The sequence below is a fragment of the Venturia canescens genome, chromosome 2 (genome assembly GCF_019457755.1).
Source record: "Venturia canescens isolate UGA chromosome 2, ASM1945775v1, whole genome shotgun sequence".
NCBI lineage: Eukaryota > Metazoa > Arthropoda > Insecta > Hymenoptera > Ichneumonidae > Venturia > Venturia canescens.
This window is the reverse complement of record NC_057422.1, coordinates 9,788,048-9,809,490: the sequence shown is the minus strand read 5'-3', so window position 1 is coordinate 9,809,490 and position 21,443 is coordinate 9,788,048. Positions and strand designations below refer to the sequence as shown.

Genomic DNA, 21,443 nt, shown 5'->3' with positions numbered 1-21,443 from the left:
GTACGGATATTGTATATTTATATGGAAGCGAATATGCATATAAGTTTGCGTGGGTGCGGAGGTGCCCGGAAGTACGTTAAGTGCGTGTTTAATACAGGAAATATCTAAGATCAGGGTGAAGTATTCTAGAGCAGCGAATGGGAAAAAATGGATTCAAATATACCGAAGAGACCTTTGCCTTCTGGTGCTCCTTATCGTATCAAAGTTTGAAGCAATCCTGAATACGCGAGGCAGCCAAGTATAAGGACTTGGAAAACATATGTAGCTTCAAAAATTTCACTAGCGTCGTTCATATTCCGTGAAGAGGAAAAATAACGGAAAAGATTCCCATTCTCAGGTCGATAGTATGCGGTCGCGCGGTCTTCTTTACAGTCTGCGTCGAGACGCGCCGGCGCGGCTTGAGATCAGATATTTGGATTGAGAAAATCGAGACTTGGAATAATAATTAGCATCGAACGGAGCCGCCAAATCTGTGCTTATACTGCCCAGACGTCCATGAGTCTTATTCCAACTTTGGGCACATACACTTTCATCGGACTTTTGATCGGGCTTCCAGATGTTTAAGAAAAGAGGGATAAAAATAAAATAGAGTGTGTCCATTTTATAATGGAATGTCAAAGATTTTTATAAGCCAGTTTGGAATTTGGATTTTTAAAATAATTATGAAAATGTAATCGGACATGAGTGGATGAAAAACGACCCGAGGCTCGGCATAAGCAACGGAAATTGGTACACGAAATCGTTTATCATATAAATCGTACATACACCAAAGATCAATCTACTACCTCAGAGAAATATTCGAGACATTAGCATACGGAGCGTACGACATTGCGTGAAAATTTAATTTCTCGCTTCATACACATTTACCCTGATACGGATAAATGTATGTGCATATATTCTTGTCTTGTAACGCCAGTAGCATTAGTTCAAGTCTAACTGTCTCATTTTAATGAATGAATGGTGAGAATTTATCTCAAATTACTAGACCCAGCCTTCGTGCTCGATCCAATTTTGCTTATCTCAATTTTCACTTAAATACCGGTCATTCTAGGGTGCCTGGGGATGCAGCAAAGGATTCGGGCGTTTCTAAGATGGCAAAGTACGACAAAGGAATGAAAATGGGCAGAAAAAAAAATTCGGGGGTATTATTGAAACGACAGTAAAATGGCGTGTAGCGAACGAATGTTCATTTCACGTTTTTATAGTTTTTGCATTATTGTTTTAAAAAACCGAAATTCGGTGAATGTTATAAAAATAGACAACTTCCGTAGAGTAAACTAGGAGTAAAAAATTTTGCAGTTTTTCATGTAGAACACGAGCCTCTCTTGACGTTTCATCAATATTCATACGAATCCATACGGTGTTGAAGATCTAAAATAAAGTTTCCAACTTTCAGTGTGACACTTATCCACGTGCATAGCCTAATAACAACATAAACATTGTATTTTATCTGATTCAATTAGTTGGCTATCGTATTAATCGAATCTTTCGATCAAACTCGCGATAAATGCTCCCGAGATTGTACGTAGACGGAAAAAAAGACAAAAAAAAATGAAGAAATTCGTTGAAAAGAGAAGAAAACTTGTTGCACAGATACTCGAGATTTGTTCTGTTTTCGAATAACGAATTGGCCTAGGGGTGCGCAATGAGTTTGGAAAGTATCGCGAGAACAGAAATAATAACTCTCGAATATTTTTTGTACTCGCTCCGCGACTCGACACCCAATTCGTTGTTCTTTATTGCTACGGGTTTTGGACAAACGATATCGCAATATCCCGTAAAACATACAATGAAAGTACATTTAAGAGTTGTCGGAGTACGGCGATATTTATACGAGCAATGTTAGTCTGGTGTGGAAAAGAATACGCCGAAAGACAATGTCAGATCGAGGCGAGTTGGAAATTCGTGCTCTCTTGCTCCTGGACGATTTATCGGAGAGCTCGAACCATTTTTTCTTGCATTCGCGATCTTTTGCACCATTGCAAAAAGTCCTTGTGAACGCGAGGAATAAAAGGAAACTTTAATCGAAAAATGGCTGTTAAACAGCGTGTGGGGTCGTCGATGCTCGTAAGTCTCTTCGAGCGAGAAGGACTTGGGAGATTGGTGCGAAGTGAAGAAAGCACATATTTTATGCACTTCGGGATAGTGTCAGGCAGCACGACGCTCCAAACACTTTATCCTCGGATTTGCTTCGTGAAAAAGAAGAAAAATCGATTGTTCATTAAGGCTCGGAGAGATACGTTAATGGGGACTTAATTTTCTTAATTGCATTTAATTTGGCGACACTCTGTTTACGAATTTCTCACTCAAATAGCACATGCTACTGGAGTATCGTTCCATGATTTCGGTCTTTCCCTTCGCGATATCAAACAAATGAGAAACCTTCACAAAAAGCCCCTGTTGATGACCATTTCCTTCGATTCCTTCGTCCTCAATTTTTCATACGAAAATCAAGAGAAACGAGAAGAGTTTCCATATCACTTTGAACGACAGTCATTCCTTTTCCGAAGTTATTTTATTATCGATATTTGTATATGCTAGAGAGTGCTTATAATACCAGTGGAAGCTATTGATATGCATTTCCATCTGGACAGCCTTCCCAAGGAGATTCAGCTATCTATCTGGTGTGGCTGGCTCGAGGCCAGGCCATTCGCCCGCTGCGCGAAACGATATTACACACGCCCGTCTACGATCTAAGTAGATATTACTTTTTAGCTATATATAAATGTATGTGCTTTGAGTATACTCGCACAAAGTATTCGTGTGGGCAGTCGAACATGTTCGCCTCAGCAAGGATGCATTCGTGTCTAATAACGTGCGCGAGCGCGCCGATGAAAATAATCACGTTAATACCTCGGTTAATTATAATAAAATATAGTATGGATAATTGGGAATTGAAAGAAATCGGGGAAAGCCTGGGAACTTTGCATTCCCATAGTCTGCACCGCAAAACACTTTTTCCTTTGAATTTCTTGTATAACATTGCTACTAGCATGTGATAGAGAATTAAAAATTACATTACATCAAATACCTTCGACGTTAATAATAACAATAAATGTCGCATAAATAACAATAATGATGTAAATAATGTACCTGTAAATATCGAAATACTCGATGTTAAGTAAGGATTAACATGCATGACTGGATAAAGTTATGCCAGTAAGAATTAATTCGACACCGCGTCGTCCTAGCAGTTCCAGCTAGTCATACTTTTATACGCGCGATGCTTTTGATATTTTCATACTGCCTCTCTTTTTCTCCCTGAATATATTTATTACATATTTATCTTCTACCCTCTCGCTCTCTTTCTCTCCCTCTTCTACTCTTCTTCGAAGAATCTCTTACATAGTAGCCAAACTAGTAGCAATACATATGTTAATTCTCAAACGAGTTTCGATACGAGACTCGCCTTGCGTATTTAATACGAGAGATGATTCGCCTTTTTATCAAACCAAGTTTGCGGATCGTGAGCACGCTATTCGCAACGATTCACATTACGAATAAGCGAGGTTCAAAAACACCTTATAATTTTTCAGATTTTTTAGTCGTTATTAAGAAAACACTTTGACCAACCGTTGGCAGTTTTTCATCGGGAAATACCGCGGACCCGAGGAATTCCATGAAAATTTTGTTGCTGATTTATATTATGATCGTGCATTTTGCTCTAACTTCAACAAGTTTTTTAATACAGATTTCCCGAATCAGCCCTCAATTTCTGAGTCGTGGCTGGGATCACTTGTGCTCTGCACTAGGTTAGGGGGTTCTTCTCGGTCGAATTTTCAGAGGGTGTATGCCAAAGTACATTCACACGTTCACAGTGACCGGGGAGAACCGTATTGTCTTCGGCGTGGATAGGCTCAGGCGCTTGAAGAATGAGCTCGTCCACAATGTTCGTTCCGCAGGCACGATTCTCCAGATGAGTTCACGTATGATTCTCATCCGTCAATTTTAAGTATTGAGCTAAGAATAATCCGTTATAGTTCAGAGAAAAAACGGGAAACAGATTATTTGAATGGATTGATATTCAACAGAGGGCGACTCAAACCTGTGAAAATAGGATTGAAAAAGACTGAAATAATGTTCAAAATCGTTTCTTAAAAGAATTTCCGTAAAGTCATGACTTTCGATAATTTACCTTTCCAATATCGTCCATTTTCAACAACTGAAATGGAAAGAAAATGCAAATTTATGAACCTTTGGAAGGCGGGTGAGAGCGAAACAGTGTTTGTTCCACACAGAGAAAGACGAATATTTCGACCACTGAATTACTTCAAAATCCTCGTATTTTTGGATCGTGGGAAACACTGCATGCGATACATTCAGGCTGAAACGGATCGGCGAATATCGTAGTTGTTGAAAGAGGAAGCTCATGGGATATCGTAACGTTTGATCGCGTCGCTAAAAAGTACTTCCGTTTACTCACCCTGTAGAAAACTGATGAGTCTAACGCAGTTAAGTTCCTTTTGCTTACGTGCGTGTAATGCTAACCCGGTGGCATGCTACTTATGTTAATTTGCCTCGGAATACAACACCGCTGATCTCACAATTTCGCGAGGGAATCAGGTGAATAATGAAGCATTCAACCTCGTTCAACAAAACTGTATATTCGTTTGAAACTTTTTCGCCGAACTCTACCGAACAATTTTGCATTTGCAATATATTTATAAAAAGCGAAATACTGTTAATGGAGTATCCAAGCTAATCTTCCATTCGTCGAATTCTACTGGGAGAAAGTTTGGGCAAGTTTATCTCGTTGAATCCTGAATTTCTTACAAAATATTTTTTACCAAAATGTCTCTTCGCTGGGACAAGCGTTGAGAATAGGTCGCTTTTAATGAAAAGTATTTTGAAACTGCTGTCAAAAATATTCACTTTTACAATCAACTCGTTAATTTTATTTTACGAATCCGAAACAGGAACGAATTATGCCACCGAGCAAAATGTCAGCGAGTTTTGCGAGTTCTTTCGACGAATGGAATTTGTACGAACAGAGCATATTTTCGTAACAAAATCTCCATTTATGAAACGTCATAGTTTACATCGACCATACTCTGTCCAAAGGAACTCGATCAATTTTTGCATTAAACGTTACAAACTTTCAAACTTGACCGCATGTTTAAAGTTTCTAAATTTCTGATACACATTAATGAAATTGATGAAAAATTGGAGAAATTTGACTCGATTGATATCAACGATTTGACGAGAGCTCGTGGAACCAGAACGCAAAGAAATGGTTGAGAAAACAGCATGAAATTGACAAATGCACCGAAGCTACTGCTCTCCTACGGGCTGAGTTACACATGAGAGAAGGCCAAATAAACGAGCACACACGTCGTCGCCTCCCGGCTGAGGCGTGGTGAGTTTCATAGATATACGTGTGTGTGTGTGTGTGTTTAAATTGCTGCATTAGATGCTTATAGTTGCGTAGGGAAATACGGGCTTTTCCTCTTTTCTCTCGCCCCTTTCACGGATAATTTATGGAATTCGTGGAATCATTTGCGGCACCTATGTACTTTTTACACTCCGACTATACATATACCTTATTCGATTACAGAGGACCAGTCGACTAAGACTTGAGGATTTACTGAATGTACAGACGAGTCCAAAAAACATTGGATGCGAAAAAAGAATATCCACCAACGCTCTCTCATTTTAGTCGATGGTGAGTACAACGAATTCTTACTGCAGAGTGTTAATAGTTTGCTAGTCGAATCGAAATTCGCTTGAAAGCGATTGAGGCTCCTCGTATTTTTTTTTTTTTTTTTTTTTTTTTTTAAATTAATTTGAGTACTTCAATTACTCGAGTGAAAAGAATTATTTTCAAAACCCAGGCTCGGAAATAGGAAATAAAAAATTGTGGGATTGAAATCTCGATGTTTTACTGGATTTTGCTTCTGGAATCGCCTGTATAAACAATAAATTGTCGATTCTCGAGTGTATTCCAATTAGGGAGGTCTAAATTTCATTTAGAACCAAGTAAATCGTTGTGCAAGGCGGTTTTTTGAGATTAGATATATTTACCGCGATTCCCAGAGTCCTAATTTCCTATATCACCATATTTGTCATAATTTCGCTAAAGGCGAGAGCCCTGACAATCAAAAGTTCGTATGCGGTAGCTCGGCTGCGTGTGTGTACGTGGAAATGAAGCGAAAGGATAATCGAGGAAACCAGAACTTGGCTCTTTCGATGTTTCTTCTCGATTGAATTGCTTGTTTGAACGTAGGGAGAAAATAGTATTGCGCACGATGTGCCACTAGAATGGATTGGTGTGGTCATATTAGGGCGAAGCGCATACGCACTTCGTTCTTCCCAACTCCCCCTTTCACGACTAATTCGAATCTTCCACATCGAGGGATAGCACGTTCCTGCCATGTTTCTCCGCGTTCCAAAAATCGTGTCCGTAATCAAGAAAAATGTGGAAATTAGACAGCGTCGAGATAGAGTTGAGGGCAAAAGGGGGCAACGACCTCCGCTGATTTTTACGGTAAAAATGGAATTGAAAGGAAGTTTATTGCGTTATCCTCGCGGTACAGAAGTTTGAATGACACAACGAAAGCCTGCACGCAACGCACCCTCGTCAATGAAATTGATCAACCCTTCCGATGCTCTTTTTTTGGACCCTAACTCAGTACAATCCTATTCCCAAAACACTCCTTTTTTATTTCAGGACCTCAAACGAAGGTGAATTGGATGAAAAAAGAAAAATTATGAAAGCGTCGTGGAAACGTTGACGGGAAAATATGCTACGACGATACACTCAGACATTATGGCATGAATGTAATTGAAAATCATGGGAAACACAAATTTAATGATTCGCAATTCGAACTTGTTTTATCTGCGAATAATAATTTGACTCAAGTTATTTTTTTTTTTTTTTCATTTTGAAGAAAATTTACAAAAAGAAACCTGCTTGCATGGGTTAATGAGTGATCATCTGAGCCAGTGTAATTAGACATAGTTAAAGTGTCCATTCCCCCTCACTCGTTCCGTTACACGACGTTATACGACGTACTCATAGATAAGGAAAACTCTCGTGTATCATAAGTATAAGAGCTAATCGGGTTCTCACCCTACAATTCCTTAATGAGACTACTGTTAAGGGCGTAAAAAATTGGCAGTGATGTCTAATGTCGAGATAACTGGCGCCAGGGTACGGGATACGAGGATCGGTGTCAGTGCGAACTGTATAAAATGAAGCTGGGAGAAGTGAAACGAGAGAATGAGGGTCTTATGCAGGATTGAACTTGGCTATGTATGGAGTGAGATGCGGATGAGATGAAAGATCGCTCAATGGAAACGAGGAGATGCTATTAATATGCTCTCAGTGGCTTTTCTCTATTGATGACGAAACATGACGAGCCTCTTTGATTGTGAGGCTCGAGCAGAGCATCGTGATCACGAATATGAGCGATTCTCAATGATTTTATAACAAACGTGAACGCGTATACGAAAGAGATTGCAATTTTGCAACAGACTCGTTCGAAATTCGAACGTAATTCGCTGCATAATGGCATTTAAATAAACACGCCACAGGATCTCTGATTTTGTTTTCTTTGATTTTGGCAAAAAAGGAGATTTCTCATTTACCTGAAAAAAGATCGCACTCGACGAAATTGTTATCCCACTGGAATAACCGGGAACATTGGAGTTTGTTTTTCTCCTCGGTAACATGTAATAATTTCTCTGCACCTTACGCGAATGACAACTGTATGTTCGGTTATTAAATTAGTCGAGACGAATTAAAGGCACAAATGAATTCGTAAGGTGTTCACGGCTCCCATCGCACTGCGCGGTCAGCGACCGAAACGGCGTATCTTCCAACGAATTCTGCCTCCCATACGAAACTTTACTGCCTTTCGCTTTGCGATAGCTGATATAAAACGCACATGTCCGAATATTTAATCGCCCGTCCGCGAATATTTTATCGCATCATCTCGCCAAATATGGGACTTACGAAAACGTTATTTCGGCGTAAATAGAATGTTTTCGAGATATGCAATGCTACGAAACACGAGCGGGGACCCCCGTTCTGAGGAAACTTTTTCAGACATTATGCAAGCTCTTTCGTTGTTGTTGCTCGTAAAAAGATAGCGCGGGGTACGAGAGGCAACAACGAGCCACATAAATCGCGATTTTTACGTGTGGCAGACGCGTGTATATTTATGCTGTCCGACCAACGCCTTTATATCTATATACACATGGAATTGTAAGGTCTGTAACCAATTCGGGAAGATGTTGTAATCGCGCTCTTCTCTTCGTTCTTTTCTTTTTACCCGCTATGCACGCCGAAAGTGCGAATCGCATTTTTCTCGATCTCTTGATAGTGATGCAATCGTCAGATGGTGAGAAATCGTGCCACAGATTTTACAGGTATTCCGCGACAAATTAGTGAAAAGGTGATCCCTGAACGTTGAAATAATGGACACGATCGGTCGTCGCATCTCGAATGCTCGATTTTCAAAGATGATTTCGTTTTGTTTTGTTTTGTTTTGTTTTTGTTTTTTTTTTTTTAATGAGTTATAAATATCTTCGTGCTGCAAATATAATGGGAACATTTTCATCTGAAATTTCACAATTCTGTGCATGATCGAACCGATCATCGAAAATGTGTTCTTTCCATAATCGCGTATATGATTATTTGCCCGTCATGATTACTTCTCAACAAGTGAAACTTTGCCCTGAGCGACGAATTTCAGCACTCGTAGTAGCTCGTACACATTTACGATGTACGTGACGTCCGAGCTTGGCACGTATCGGAATCTCTTTGATACCGCACGAAGTAGAAGTTTTTTTTCGCCAACCAACTTTTTTCGTTCCGCGTTTCGAGTAATTCAAGCACGTGTGAAATTGACTCGAATTTCAACCGAATGAAAATGAAATTTATCACGAAGGAAAACTGAAAGAAGTTTCGTGAAATAGAAATTCCATTTGTTGTTCGCTCGATTTGGAACCTACAGAGTTGAGAATTTCCAAAAATTTGTAATTCTCGGATAAATAATTGTAAACGTGACCTGAATGACTGATGCGGCTTATTTACGAGCACCAAACTAACCCCAAAAACTTAAGCAGCAGGACAAACTGAATTTATTCAAATATGTCAAATCCTCGACATACTTGAACGATGAAAATTTCATCAAAGATTGTCTGTCAAGTTCCATTTTGTGGAATGGTTTTACGATAGACGGTTTATAATCGAGATCTTTAAATCTTGCGGGATCGTTTCATGAGGCAATGTGCCCAGATGAATTTTCAAGGCCCGCGCGTAACCGTGCGTATTATGATGATTATAAGGATGTCTATAGTGAGAATAAGGGTGGATGGGACGGGAAGGGAGGGTGGTTTTATTCACCCCAAGCGCGTACGAGCCAATATAGCTGCAGTCGATTGTGCCTAAGTTGGCTGCTGACACTAGGAAGGGCATGGTTAAGCTAATTTTCAACGCTCGACCCAGACGCTTCAGTCCTTTTGATGATCAAGCTTTGACGTGGGTATATATTTGCCCATAACTCCCCCGAGATAGCGAGCTCCGACGACAGAGAAAGAGAAATCTAAGGGGGCGCGAGAGCGGAGCCGAAGGATCGTACTTTCTCCCTTCAAAAGCATTGACTGGGCGTATGTGCTTTGCCTCTCGCACTTTCCCCCTTCGTCTATAAACGTCCCCATGGAAATTCCACCCACACACGCTGGGGAGCACAAAAAATCGAGACGAAAAAGCCTTTCTACGCAAGACTGTCGATCGTATTCTGACATATGGATGTAAAACTTTGGGTTACGCCGATATACGTACACAAAATTCGAGAAGTCTCTTTCATACGTTGAAACAGCTGCCGACCGGGATTCACGTCCCGTTGTTCCCTCGCTTTCGTACCCGAGTCTCGCGATATATTTCCTTTTTCCATTCATTTTTATTGACGTCGCAACCATATTTTATAATTCTTTGGTCTTCGTTGCTCACGTGCCGCTTCTACGCTTCGTATTGCTCCATCGAACTTCCGCTTGATATCCATCGCACGGAGGGTAATGCGGCAGGGTTTTGTCAGCCTAAATCCGATGCGTGTGCATCCGAGGCAGTGTGAACTCAATCGATTAAACGACGCTATGCTCTCGGAGGGTTAAGCTCAATCGCAGTAAGAGAAAATTTCTCTCCTGAAGATTCACGAATCAAACATACTTTTCGTAACGCGAACGGGGGGGGGATTGAAATTCCAAACTGTGAGAAGTCAGAAGGCTCAAAAGTCCGAAAATCTCGCTAGTGCGATATATCTATATATTTCGAGCCCCAGCTAGATTTTCGGAATTTTGAGCCTTCTGATTTCTCGCAGTTCGGAATTTCAATCCCGCCCCCGCGAACGGGACGTTTGGACAATGCGGAAGAAAATCGGGCTCATCGGACCAGAATTTCTGTAGACCGCCAGACGTTTTCTCGGTGAAGAAATAATGTGAAGGGATGAGCTGAAGAAGAGTCCACGAGTTTATTTTTTTTTTTTTTTTAATCTATTGTTGAAGCGTTTGGAATAATTCATAACTGACTCTACCCCCACTCACTACCATTGAGAATTCAATGCATAATTGTTCTATAAATATATAAGCAGAGTCCTAAAAAAATAGAATATTTCAATTTAGATGGAAAATTTAAAACGTTAAGATATTTTCATTCGTTTCAATGCGTGGTTTATCTACGCTTCTCTATATGCAAGTGTAAGCTTTCAAGTGTAAACTCGATCCTGAAGAGTGCATCAGGGGAACACAAAACAGACGAGAAGATAAAGAATTTGAGCCTCATGGTATTTTGACAGCTGCCTCTTCCCAACTCTGCTCTATGTATCTATAAACTCTGCTGGATCGGTTTCTGTATCAACGAGTTGTTCGAGAAGTCATTCATATGCGGATTAATAATTCAATGAGAAATATTTCTCTTTTTGTCGAGCTAATAGTTTTGGTGTGGGGAGATAAACAGCTTCGGGTGAAATCATGTGGAGATTATCAAAGTTATAAATTTATTGTTTCTAGTAAAATTTTCTCATTTTCTCTGAAGAATTGACGATTTGAATGTTGAGTCATGATTCCAGGACCTTAATTTTCGAGGTGTTGATAAAAACAGTCCGAATTTGTAAATCGATTGGACGCAAAATTTGGAGTTTTTCATTTGCACCGAAGTCTTTTTTTTCCCCCTTTTCCTCGATCTTTTTCTTATTGAAATTGTGAGAAGCTTTATTGAAAAAAGTGAAATATTTATCAACCCATTTGTCTTTGTACTTCTCCTCGAGGAAAAGTGAATCGGGGGAGTTCTTACGTGATTGTTTCAAAATTTGTTCCAAAGCGACATAAAGACGATATTATTAAGGGTGCTTTGGAATAATTAGTGCCTCGATTAATTGATGAAAAAAATGTTTCGATTGCCGACGATTCGAAGTTCGCTCTGATCGAACTTTGACGAAGTGTGCGCCGCAAAGGATGAGAGCCTTATGCGCGGGATCGTGAACGTCTTTCGCGCGACGATGCAAGAACTGCACGCCGGTTTTTCCTCCCACCGCGCCCATACATCGCTCGTACGTGTATGCAAGGAGTGTGTATCCATGTGCGGTGGAGCTCGAGAATTCAACGGCGTGGCCGGCTGACTGGCTGCGACTGTCGCTGAGCTCGTGAGACTCTCCCCAGCATCGTCTCGTCGTCGTCGGGGAGCATTATACGAGAGCCATAGCGGCGAGCCAGTATCCCCGTAAAACTCGGATCTCCGCTTGCCGGCCTCGGCCCGGCTCGTCGCGGCTCCCCTCATCAGTACCAAGCCGACGATCGGACCGTTCGCATCCGCTGCTCTGTCCGCCGTGTCTCCACGCGTTCCCACTCCGATTTCCTTCCTTTTTTCTTTCATTTCTCTTCCTTTTCAATGATTTTTAAATAACGTGGAGTTGAGACGAATCGTTGTAATCGTCGATTAACGAAGATCCACAACCTTCCGTCACCTTCCAATAATTATTTCATTCGTTTGCCACCATTGCTGACAAAAGAATTTATCCCTCAAGTGCGAGACCCAGAATTTATCAACAGTGAGGTGAAACAATAAAAACGTTGGACGACCAAGTCCGGGCGAACTCGCTCAGAAATATTCGCTCAAGGATTAACAGTTTATTTTTCCGCTTTTTTTCGAAGCATTCTCTGTGTTGAAACCGCGATCAAAAGTCAAACTTGACTCGGGACTGTTTCCTACTGTCGCAGAATGGTGACGTTTTTTTTCCAGCAATGTAGAAAGGAAAAAAGGCATTAGGGATGGTGGTTGGAGATTCTATCGCGAGAATAAATTGACCAAGTGCTCAAAAGGACGAGGATTTTTCTTCCTCGATTGGGAGCATCCCTTTTGTTCGTTTGTGCGAAGGGGCAGGACGAAAAGGAGAGTAACTTCGAGTTTTCTTCTCCCGATTATCGCCTCGGATTATAAGAACGCTTCGTTGCTCACCCCTGAACGAAGGGCTCGAGAATCTTCCTAGTTTCGCTCTCCAACGACCACGGGATTTTCAGATGAGCTGGTTGAACAAATAAATAAAGTCAAGACATACTTTAACGTGGGTGAATGTTACTGACGAAAAAGGATCTCGTGACTGTGCTTCATTTAGTACATTTGTGAATCATTTACCATCGATATCAAATTTATTTAACGGTGCATCAACTTTGTGGAGATTTTTTAACACCGAGAGAAGCTTGGATATCAATTACAAATAACTGGTGAGTAATTCATAACATTTTTCCTCATGCTAATGTTATGAAATATTGTAAATAAAGGTGGTGCCAAAAACAGGCGAATTCAACAGAAATTGGGATGAAAATTTGTCGAGTAAACCTCTAGGCTCGCAGGACATTGAACTTTTTCAAATTTCACTCGATCCGATAGCTTCCAATTTTACGGTTACCAGATGACCCAAAGTTGAACTGTAAAACTCGCAATACAACACGAAATTTTGCGTAGAAAATTGATTTTTTCGAATGAAATGTTCGAGTCTCGGAATTCGAATCACTAGATTTCACAAAACTCGTTATCCACGCTTCGCTATTCCTCGTAACGAAGTGCAGAAGCGAATAATCAGAATTGCTTCGTGTCAGCTGGGAAATCACAGAATCATCTGATTCCATAATGTTTTTATTTCGTTTTTTACATCCGTACGTATAGTTTGAAGTGATAATTAAACTGGTTGGCAACCTCTTATTGAACCTTCGACAAAGTGCCAATAACGTTGGTAGAACTGCAAATTATCAAGTTTTTTTAGTTTAACGATAAAAACTGCGCACGGAATTTCATCGAACATAGGCGTTATTCTGCAGTGATAAGAAAAACGATGTTTACCAGAAAACAGCATTTGAATAAACCTCATAAAAAAAGCGCGTGACAGCTCCGAGCAAAATTTAGTCGGATCGAGTGTGCGATACATTTTTTTTATCTTGACATCGTAATTTATGTCGTGTATCGAGTAGTTTGACAAAAATACGGTAAACCGAAACGTTATCGAGAACCACAGCGAGCGGCTTGACGTCGAGTCTTTGGAACAAAAAATTCGTAGGAATCGCGAAGGCCGACGCGAGATCGAGCGCTACCGCACTCTCGTGTGCACTCCAATTTGACGAGCGTACTTTTTGCCTATGCCTATTTTCTACTATGCAAAGTGCAAACCTGAAGAATCTGTTGGAAAGTGCGCAAATCTGTGACGCTTAAAATTCACACCTTATTATTCTTTCCTATCCCGGATGTCATCTCGCAAGTAGCGAGAGCTGTGTGCACGTGAAGAATTAATTCGAGCATGAGAAACGGGCAGTTCAGAAGTGAAAAATATGCTAATGGAAATGCTCGTCGTTGTTGATAGAGCTTCTACTTGTCATCATCTTCGAAATGGTTGACCATCAATCTCGAGCAAATGAAGGAGAGTTGGAGGCATGAGAGAGAGAAAGAGAGAGAGAGAGAGAAATGCAAAAACTGTCGATCGAGCACACGTTCGTATGCCTCCGTGGATTCGTAGGGTGTACAGAAATCAAATGAATCCGCGAGCCATGACGGGAATCGGCCTTGTGAATCGATGCAAGAGACCTCGATCATTTTACACGCTCGATTCCTGTATATTTATACACATTTGTTGTATTCATATTTTCATTTGTCACATTGACGAGATACGAGCTATCGTTTTATAAACATTGCGCAATGGATCTCGAGCTCAAATAACGCGTGCGCGCGAGATTCTTGCCAGGAATCCTTGAAGATTCGATGGGCCACATCCCGGAGAATGCAGAAGGATATTAAAACAGAGACTCGAAATTTTCATTCAAGGAACGTAGGTGAAAACGATTCAATGAGAATGCAGAGACAAGAAAGTACATGGAACGTATTGAAATTACAATGAATATAGGCCACACAGCTGAGGCCGAAGTAAAACACGAAGGTCGGTCTTTTCAATTAGCACATCGTCGATTCTATCAACAGCAATTGTAACGGAACGCGAGAGTTTGCATGGTTACTTGGAACGAAAAAAATGAGATAAAAAAAACAAGTTTACAGCATGCTCGACAGCTCTTATGATATAACCATTACTTAACTCGATCGACACACGTAACCAAACGAAACAAATGGCTGTCTAATGACTCGGAATTACGGTAGAACGAAGTAACAAAAAAAATGAGGAATTATTACTTTGTACGGAGAGATACAACTGCGGTAGGCCATATATTATTATTTTTACCGCAATATACGTAAGTGCTCTCTTCCGTTCTCGCTTTTTCTCTGTCTCTCAATCTGCTTCTTTCACGTGCTGAAAATTCGATGAAAAATTATCGGAGTCTGGGACCCCTCCAGGCGTTATTTCTCTGTCTTCATCGCGTCCGACGTTTTTACTTGCTCATCTCGAACAGCACAAAACACATTTGAATGTACATATACGTTTACTCACGAATATAAACATATATTGTTTTGCGCCGATGCATTAACGGCTCCTGCGACTGTCCGATGCGTCGATGTACGTTGCGGGGGAAAAACGCGATAACTCGAGCGTAAATCCAGGATGTGGATGTCAGGCGAGCAGAGAAATAGTCCGCCACGAGGTGGTCGTCCTTCCTCACTTCCTTCCTTCTCCTTCCTTTCCTTTCCTCGTTACCGATACCACTCGTGGATCGCAAATTTTTCTCTACTTTCGTCACGAAAAACCGGCTGCGAGCGATTGCTGAAAAGAAGGAAAAGAATCATCGATCAGGGTGCCAATTTTTCGAATGAGTTTCAAAATAACTTTGGCCCAAACGTTATTATTCTCCGCGATAACTCCGGAGAATCATTCCGCTCCGTGATTCGGTTAAAACGTCTTTTATTACGCGACGGTAATGCCCCCCCTTTTTTCCTTCATTGATCGTCTATTCGTTACTGTCGAAATGGTGCGCTGTCCGGTTTCGTTGATAAAAAATTGCGGTTGAAGAGAAAGGTTTTCGTGTCTCTAGAAAGAGACTGCCGATGAAGACGGACTGTAAGAAAGTTTTTTTCCGCGACGTATACGCGCCCGAAGAGAATGAGTAACAAAAGTGGAAGTCACAGTAGCCTTCGCGTATACAATAGGCATACGCAGACTCGGGCGCACACGATTTTATATTTGAATATAAATAAAGAAACAAACAGGGCGTAGGAAAAAAGTGTAAAGAAGCATAGAAACTACTACGTTTCTGAGTTTATTCCGTCAACGCGAAGGTAACTATACCCTTTCGAAATCGAACGAGGCTAATAGGGAAGAGGAACGCGCGCGAGATCCTCGTCGACGTGGTAATTTCACCTACGCGCGCAGCGCATTCGGTTTACGTGACACGCCGGTGGAAAAACAAAAAGAGGAAGATGCGTCTCGCGGCGCTCGTTCGAAAGGGAAAGAGAGAGAAAGAGCGAGGTGGAGAGAGAGAGCGAGAGAAAGAAGCACGAAGCGAGATGAAGCTCTTCTATATATAGATGAACATAAAAGTTGAATAGCCGGCAGGAGACATTATTGACTCGATATGGTCAAGGTAGTCTTGAACCGGCGAAGAAACTTTGACTAGACCGGTAACGAGAATGCGCGCGCGTGTGATCGAGATATATAATCTCTACCGAGGCTCAGTCACTGCCTCGATATGTTATTGTCTCTCTTCTCGGTGTGCGCGAGACGACGCGAGTCGAATGATTTCGAGATCGCTTTTCTATACTCGATTAGAAATAATTGTGCTCCGTTTTATTGACGGTTTTAAAACGCGGGCGTCAGCTCGCACGATCCAATTGCGCCGACGCCGGGGACCGATGACTCGTTCTTTCTTCATTATTTTTTTCCTCTTTTCGTGTATCTTGCCAGAACGATCTCTCCTATCGGGTGACCCTGTCACGAAAATTCAATCAAACTGCTCGCCTCCCAACTGTGCTCTTTTCACGAGCCTCGATACAAACTCCTATACAGATATACCCAGACTCCTGTCATTATTTTCATTAGTGCGAGAACTGCGAGAAGGAAGTCATCTTACGGAGGGTGCTGCTAACACTAATGCCTTGTTTCCGTTAGCCAATCTGCTGCGGGTGTACTAAGTTTAAATCTTAAAGAATTCCAGTTATCCAATATTGATTGGAGTCTCTCCAACGGAAATTGCGTCTTCTTCGTCTACCGTTCAATTCTCTTGTTTATGGAGCTCATCGGTAGGATACAAAAATTACTCGACGAGAAGTGGTCCCGATTCGCAGCAGTCGCTGACTTTCAATTTCGTGTGCGAAAGGTCAGCAGTCTTCGAAGTGCCGAATTCCCAAAAATGCCGTAACCAAGATTTATTGTGAAGAGCTCGAACATAGGTGTAAACGAATGTTGATCGAAGGAAGCAAAGCGAGGAGGGGGCCGGGCGGAGATTTTTCTCTGAATTTCTGGCGACGCGAATGGACTGTACGGGGGGGGGGGGGGGGCGAGAGGGAGAGGAAGAAAAGAGAGTTGACGAACGGGAAAGTTCAATTTCTCGATGTATACTTCCGGCAAAAACGAAGTATCCCGTTGCTCCGTATCGCGCTCGTGATATGGAATTTAAACTGAGAACACGGATAAATTCAGGCGCGTGCGAGAGTGAGATAAGCGATTTCGTAGATTTGAAAGTTTCAATTAAAACACGTTCAACAGCTGGTGAGCAAATACAATCTTACATAGTAGCAACACATGTATATACGCGAAAAGATCGTATTCCCGTCGACTTTTGCTCGGCGGGAGATTAGCGCGAACATGGAACCAAGGCAAGGAGAGTTTTTTGACGAGCGAAAGAGTCCGCGGTGCGCGCGGACCGACGCCCGTCTCTATTCCTCGATTCAGTTTGGCGTTAGAGCGAAAAGATTATCAAACACGTGCCTTTTCGCTGTACCATTAAAACTAGGGGAGCGGAGCAACCAGCGAGTTTTCACCCACAGCGAGATGGATCACGTATTTCATTTATATATATAAGAATGTGTGTTGGTTCGCACATGCATAGCGCCAAGTGGATGCTGGGACATGTACTTCTCGTTGTTGCTCGCTTGTTATGCGAATGCCTTTCGTCTCGCGGATGAATCCTGTTTGTATAGATAGCACCGAAGTAGAACAACCTTCTTACCTGTCAGTTTTCCTCGAGCCAACGCAAGGTGCTTCTCAAATGTATCTACACACACAGACAGACACACATACATAATAATATATTTACAAATATATATAAGTAAGCGATTATTTTCCTTAATGTAAAAGTCGCCTCGCCGGTTATTCGAGACTCTCGTCGGTGCCGGCAAAATATACAGGTACGCGAGTATTATTAGTCCTCTTATATATATATAAATGACGTATGATATTATCCGGCGTTGGAGTTTCGCCGTACGATTAATTATCCCCGAACGGAAAGTAAGAATTAATGAAAAAATCTGAGCGTTCGTGGCCTTGCTCAATAACTTTTCTTACGAGAGAAATGCCTCTGAATTTTTCCTACATACGCGAGATAGTCCTGGACTATCAATCCTTTATTATCCCTTTATTGTTTTACATTAGATATTCTTATATCGTTTGCGAATCGTATAGCATATCGCGGTTGGACGGCCGCTCCATTAAGTGAATGCGACTGCGTTGGTTATTGATTAGAAAAGTATAATTAGGATATTATCAACTGCGGTGGATAGTTTAACGACACCTTTCTATTCGTTGGAATTATCTCATCGCGTATTGAAAAAACATGAGGAAAAGGAACAGAGTCGAAATTCTCACTGTCTCAATTAATTGTAATCTCAGCTCTACGGAATGTAATTGATTGTACCGTTAATTACACCCACAAGCTCCCACCACTTTCTTCAAAAGCCATGACTTTCATTCTCCTTAAAAGATCGCAATCTTTTTCGTCTACGCTATAATATACAACAGAATTCTCGTCTCTTTGTACGAATACACGCATACACGTACGTTCGTACGTAACTCTTCTGCGTTTCCTTATACGTGGATGCATTTTTCTCGCAAAAGCGAGAGTGCACACCAGAGTCATCCACGAGAGTAAAGCAGCGGCGCGCACGTTCGTCCGGAATTATGAAAAAGAAAAAAAAACGAGGGGGAAAAAGCTTCGAGAGAGGCACACGCCACGCGCTAATCAGAGACTAATTTATCTACAATTTAACTACAGAAACTCCATACACAGATCTAATATCTCACTGGCATGAGAGCCACCGACACACACACACACACACACGCCGCTTTTGCTAATACCGTAAGGAAGAATCGGAGAATGTTGAAGGCGGGCTTCGAGCAACATTTGTAGATAAATAATGGATACTTTTGTAATATATCACCAGACTGAATGCTTTCATTAAAAAAAAAAAAGAAAAGAAAGAAAAAAAAACTCGCTGGTTATTCGCACACCGTAAAAATCTGACGAGATCCAACATTCGCGAATTGCTGTAAAAAATCACACGCGCTAAATAATCTTCGTTCTCTACTCTTCCGTTCGAATGTTCGTTATCATGAGAAATGGAGAGCGAATCATTCGGACTTTGGTTTGAAATAAATTCAAAAGCTGCATCAACTAATCACAGGCTTAACGAACTTTAATATCGAAATCCTAATCACGAGCATTTCTCAATGATATTTTATCGGAATAATTTCACTTTACCTCCCTCGACCATCATTCTTTATTCGTTCATTCTGGGCAAAAATTGGGTGAATTGAGGCTAATACTAATAGAAAAAACAAAAGAGAGTTTCCGACTGAAAGATTCAGTGATGCTTTTGAGGAGTCTCTCGTCTCACGTGAAAGCTTTCCAGCCTCGTATCTTCCTTCCTCTCTTGATCTCTCTCTCCCTTTTTCTCCCGCAGTCTCTCGGATCTCGACATTAATAACCTCGTAGGATCCAGCTTGATGGCACGATATAAATTACACGCGACCCCACCGTTCTCTCTACCGTGTGCAATTATTTTCATTCACAATGGCCGCTATTTCGCGTTACGAATCCATCTCTGCACATACACACCACGGTCACATGAATATACGAAAAGAAAAAAGAATGTGTCCATGCACACAGCGTTGATCTCGTGGCCGATAGAGTGTTGAGCTCGCGCGTACTCGTGCGTTTCGAAATCGGCAACTCCTCTCTGTGTGTCTCGTGCACAGTTGAGACTTGCGAGCGAATAAGACGAAAAGTAGGGAGAAAAAATGCGAAAGCGAAAGACCCGAGAACATTGCTCGAGTTTATAAACACGGTGCACACGCTACGTGATGTTCTTTTCTACCAGGAAGCAAAAGGAAGTTACTCAATGACTACTCGTCGCCCCGCAGACCCTTGATGCACACGATGGTCCTTCCTGAAAATTGGGCCACTCGTAATAAGCTTCAAAAGTGCATATTATACATGCAGAATACGTGTGTGCAGACGCGGGTACGAGCAAACAAATAAGTGTGATGCATAAGGCCACTCTCACCGCGCAATTACTCGGAGGCTTTTCACCGAAAATTTACGAGCACACTCGCAATTTCATGTGGCTCCAAGGCTTCGTGCGTTGATGGCCTACGCAAGGGTTTTACGTAACTTTTACACATCTGGTGCACTATTCGCGCAATCTCGCGCTCGAGATATTTTTTCTCCACGTTTATTTTTCTCATTACGTGGTGCACTATTTGCCGCCACGCTCGCATGTGATTTCGGATACTTTCTCGGTATGCCTTGAGCTTGTCCGGCGACCGGCCTCGCTCTCGAACGAATTGGAGCATAATCGGATTTCGTGAAGAATTTTTTTATCTCACAGCCATGAAACGAATGGCTCAGGACGTTAACCAATTTTCTTCGGGGGATACAACATTCGAAAAAGAGAAAAAAACTATCTGATAACCACGAGACCTTTTCTTATGTCACTTCCTGCCAAGAGTGGAGCCAACGGAAGTTTACTGAAAATTCCCACAATCTTGCTCGAGAATCTTCCACGCTATTCCCATTCACACAAAAACGGTTTTTTCACGTTTTTATATTAATTCATATGTAAAATTTAATCATCGTCATCGTCTTAGCTAGATGTCGGAACATTAAATATCAAATGATTCACGATATGTGACTTGAATGTTGGATTTAGAAGTTTCTTAAAACACCAACTTTCCTGGTAAAATGTCTCTCACTCGAGTTTTTCAAACATTCGTACTTCTTCGAACAAATTCATTTTGGCAACGCCAAAAAACAATGAAAAAGTTTCGTCACGAATACTGAACGAGTCTCATGACACACCGGGAAACAAATTATTGTCGTTATTGGCATAATAATTCGTCGAAAAAGTCGTACAAGTCGTGCAGTTCGTACAGTATCGACTCTGATGTAATTCACACTTCTCACTTACTCGCAAATAAATATACCTATACATGCCGGCGACACAGGATATCCTTGAAGCTATACGGTAACGGAACCACGAAGCAAGAGACAGACAGAGCCAGAGAGAAAGAGAGAGAGAGGAAGAATCTTGAAGCTCGTGGCATCGTCATCGTGTCACCGGTCTCCCGTCCTCGGCAAGAATTTCAATAACATTTTCCCATACGCGAGTAGGTTTTGCTGCCGGTGATGGCGCAGTGCTTGGGGTGCGCACATACAAATGTGCATGGACATACGCACGAGGCATGGACGCGATATTTTCGCAAACTTTGGACTGAGTTGGTCGCATGGGTCGCTGAATAAAGTGCGTGCTCGTACGACGCTGAAGTTTGCAACGTTGGAGTCCAACGAAATGAACAAAAAAAAAACATTTGTAGTTCACCAATTTTTGACTTAACGAAGTATCAGTACAGATTGAAAAACTACGAATTGCGAATTCGACAGGAAATGAAATTGGAGAATTACTCGAATTATTGGAGGGATTTTTTAAATCATTTCGTTGGACTCCAACGTTGCAAACTTCAGCGTCATCGTGCTCGTTACCTCTGCTGTTCTCGCAGGACCGATGCACCTCATATCTGAAT

The 21,443-nt window shown here is 41.5% G+C and overlaps 2 protein-coding genes across 4 annotated transcripts in view; one reads left to right on the top strand and one right to left on the bottom strand.

Annotated features, from left to right (window-relative positions):
• LOC122405913 (uncharacterized) overlaps window positions 1-21,443 on the bottom strand; it is a 134,798-nt gene that overhangs the window by 24,330 nt on the left and 89,025 nt on the right. For both annotated transcript variants that reach the window (XR_006259844.1, XM_043410990.1), the window contains one exon: window positions 14,925-15,194. Coding sequence is in view for 1 of the 2 variants with exons in the window: in XM_043410990.1 (XP_043266925.1) it covers window positions 14,925-15,194 (270 nt within the window). In the remaining variant the exon portion in view is untranslated. The remainder of the gene's footprint in view (window positions 1-14,924; window positions 15,195-21,443) is intronic.
• The window catches only part of knockout (Stork-head domain-containing protein knockout), a 116,308-nt gene continuing 106,580 nt past the window's right edge, over window positions 11,716-21,443 (top strand). Inside the window, exon 1 of one of the 2 annotated variants that reach the window (XM_043410986.1) lies at window positions 11,716-12,720. The gene's annotated coding sequence lies outside the window, so the exon portion shown is untranslated. The remainder of the gene's footprint in view (window positions 12,721-21,443) is intronic. The other variant, XM_043410987.1, reaches the window with a different exon arrangement.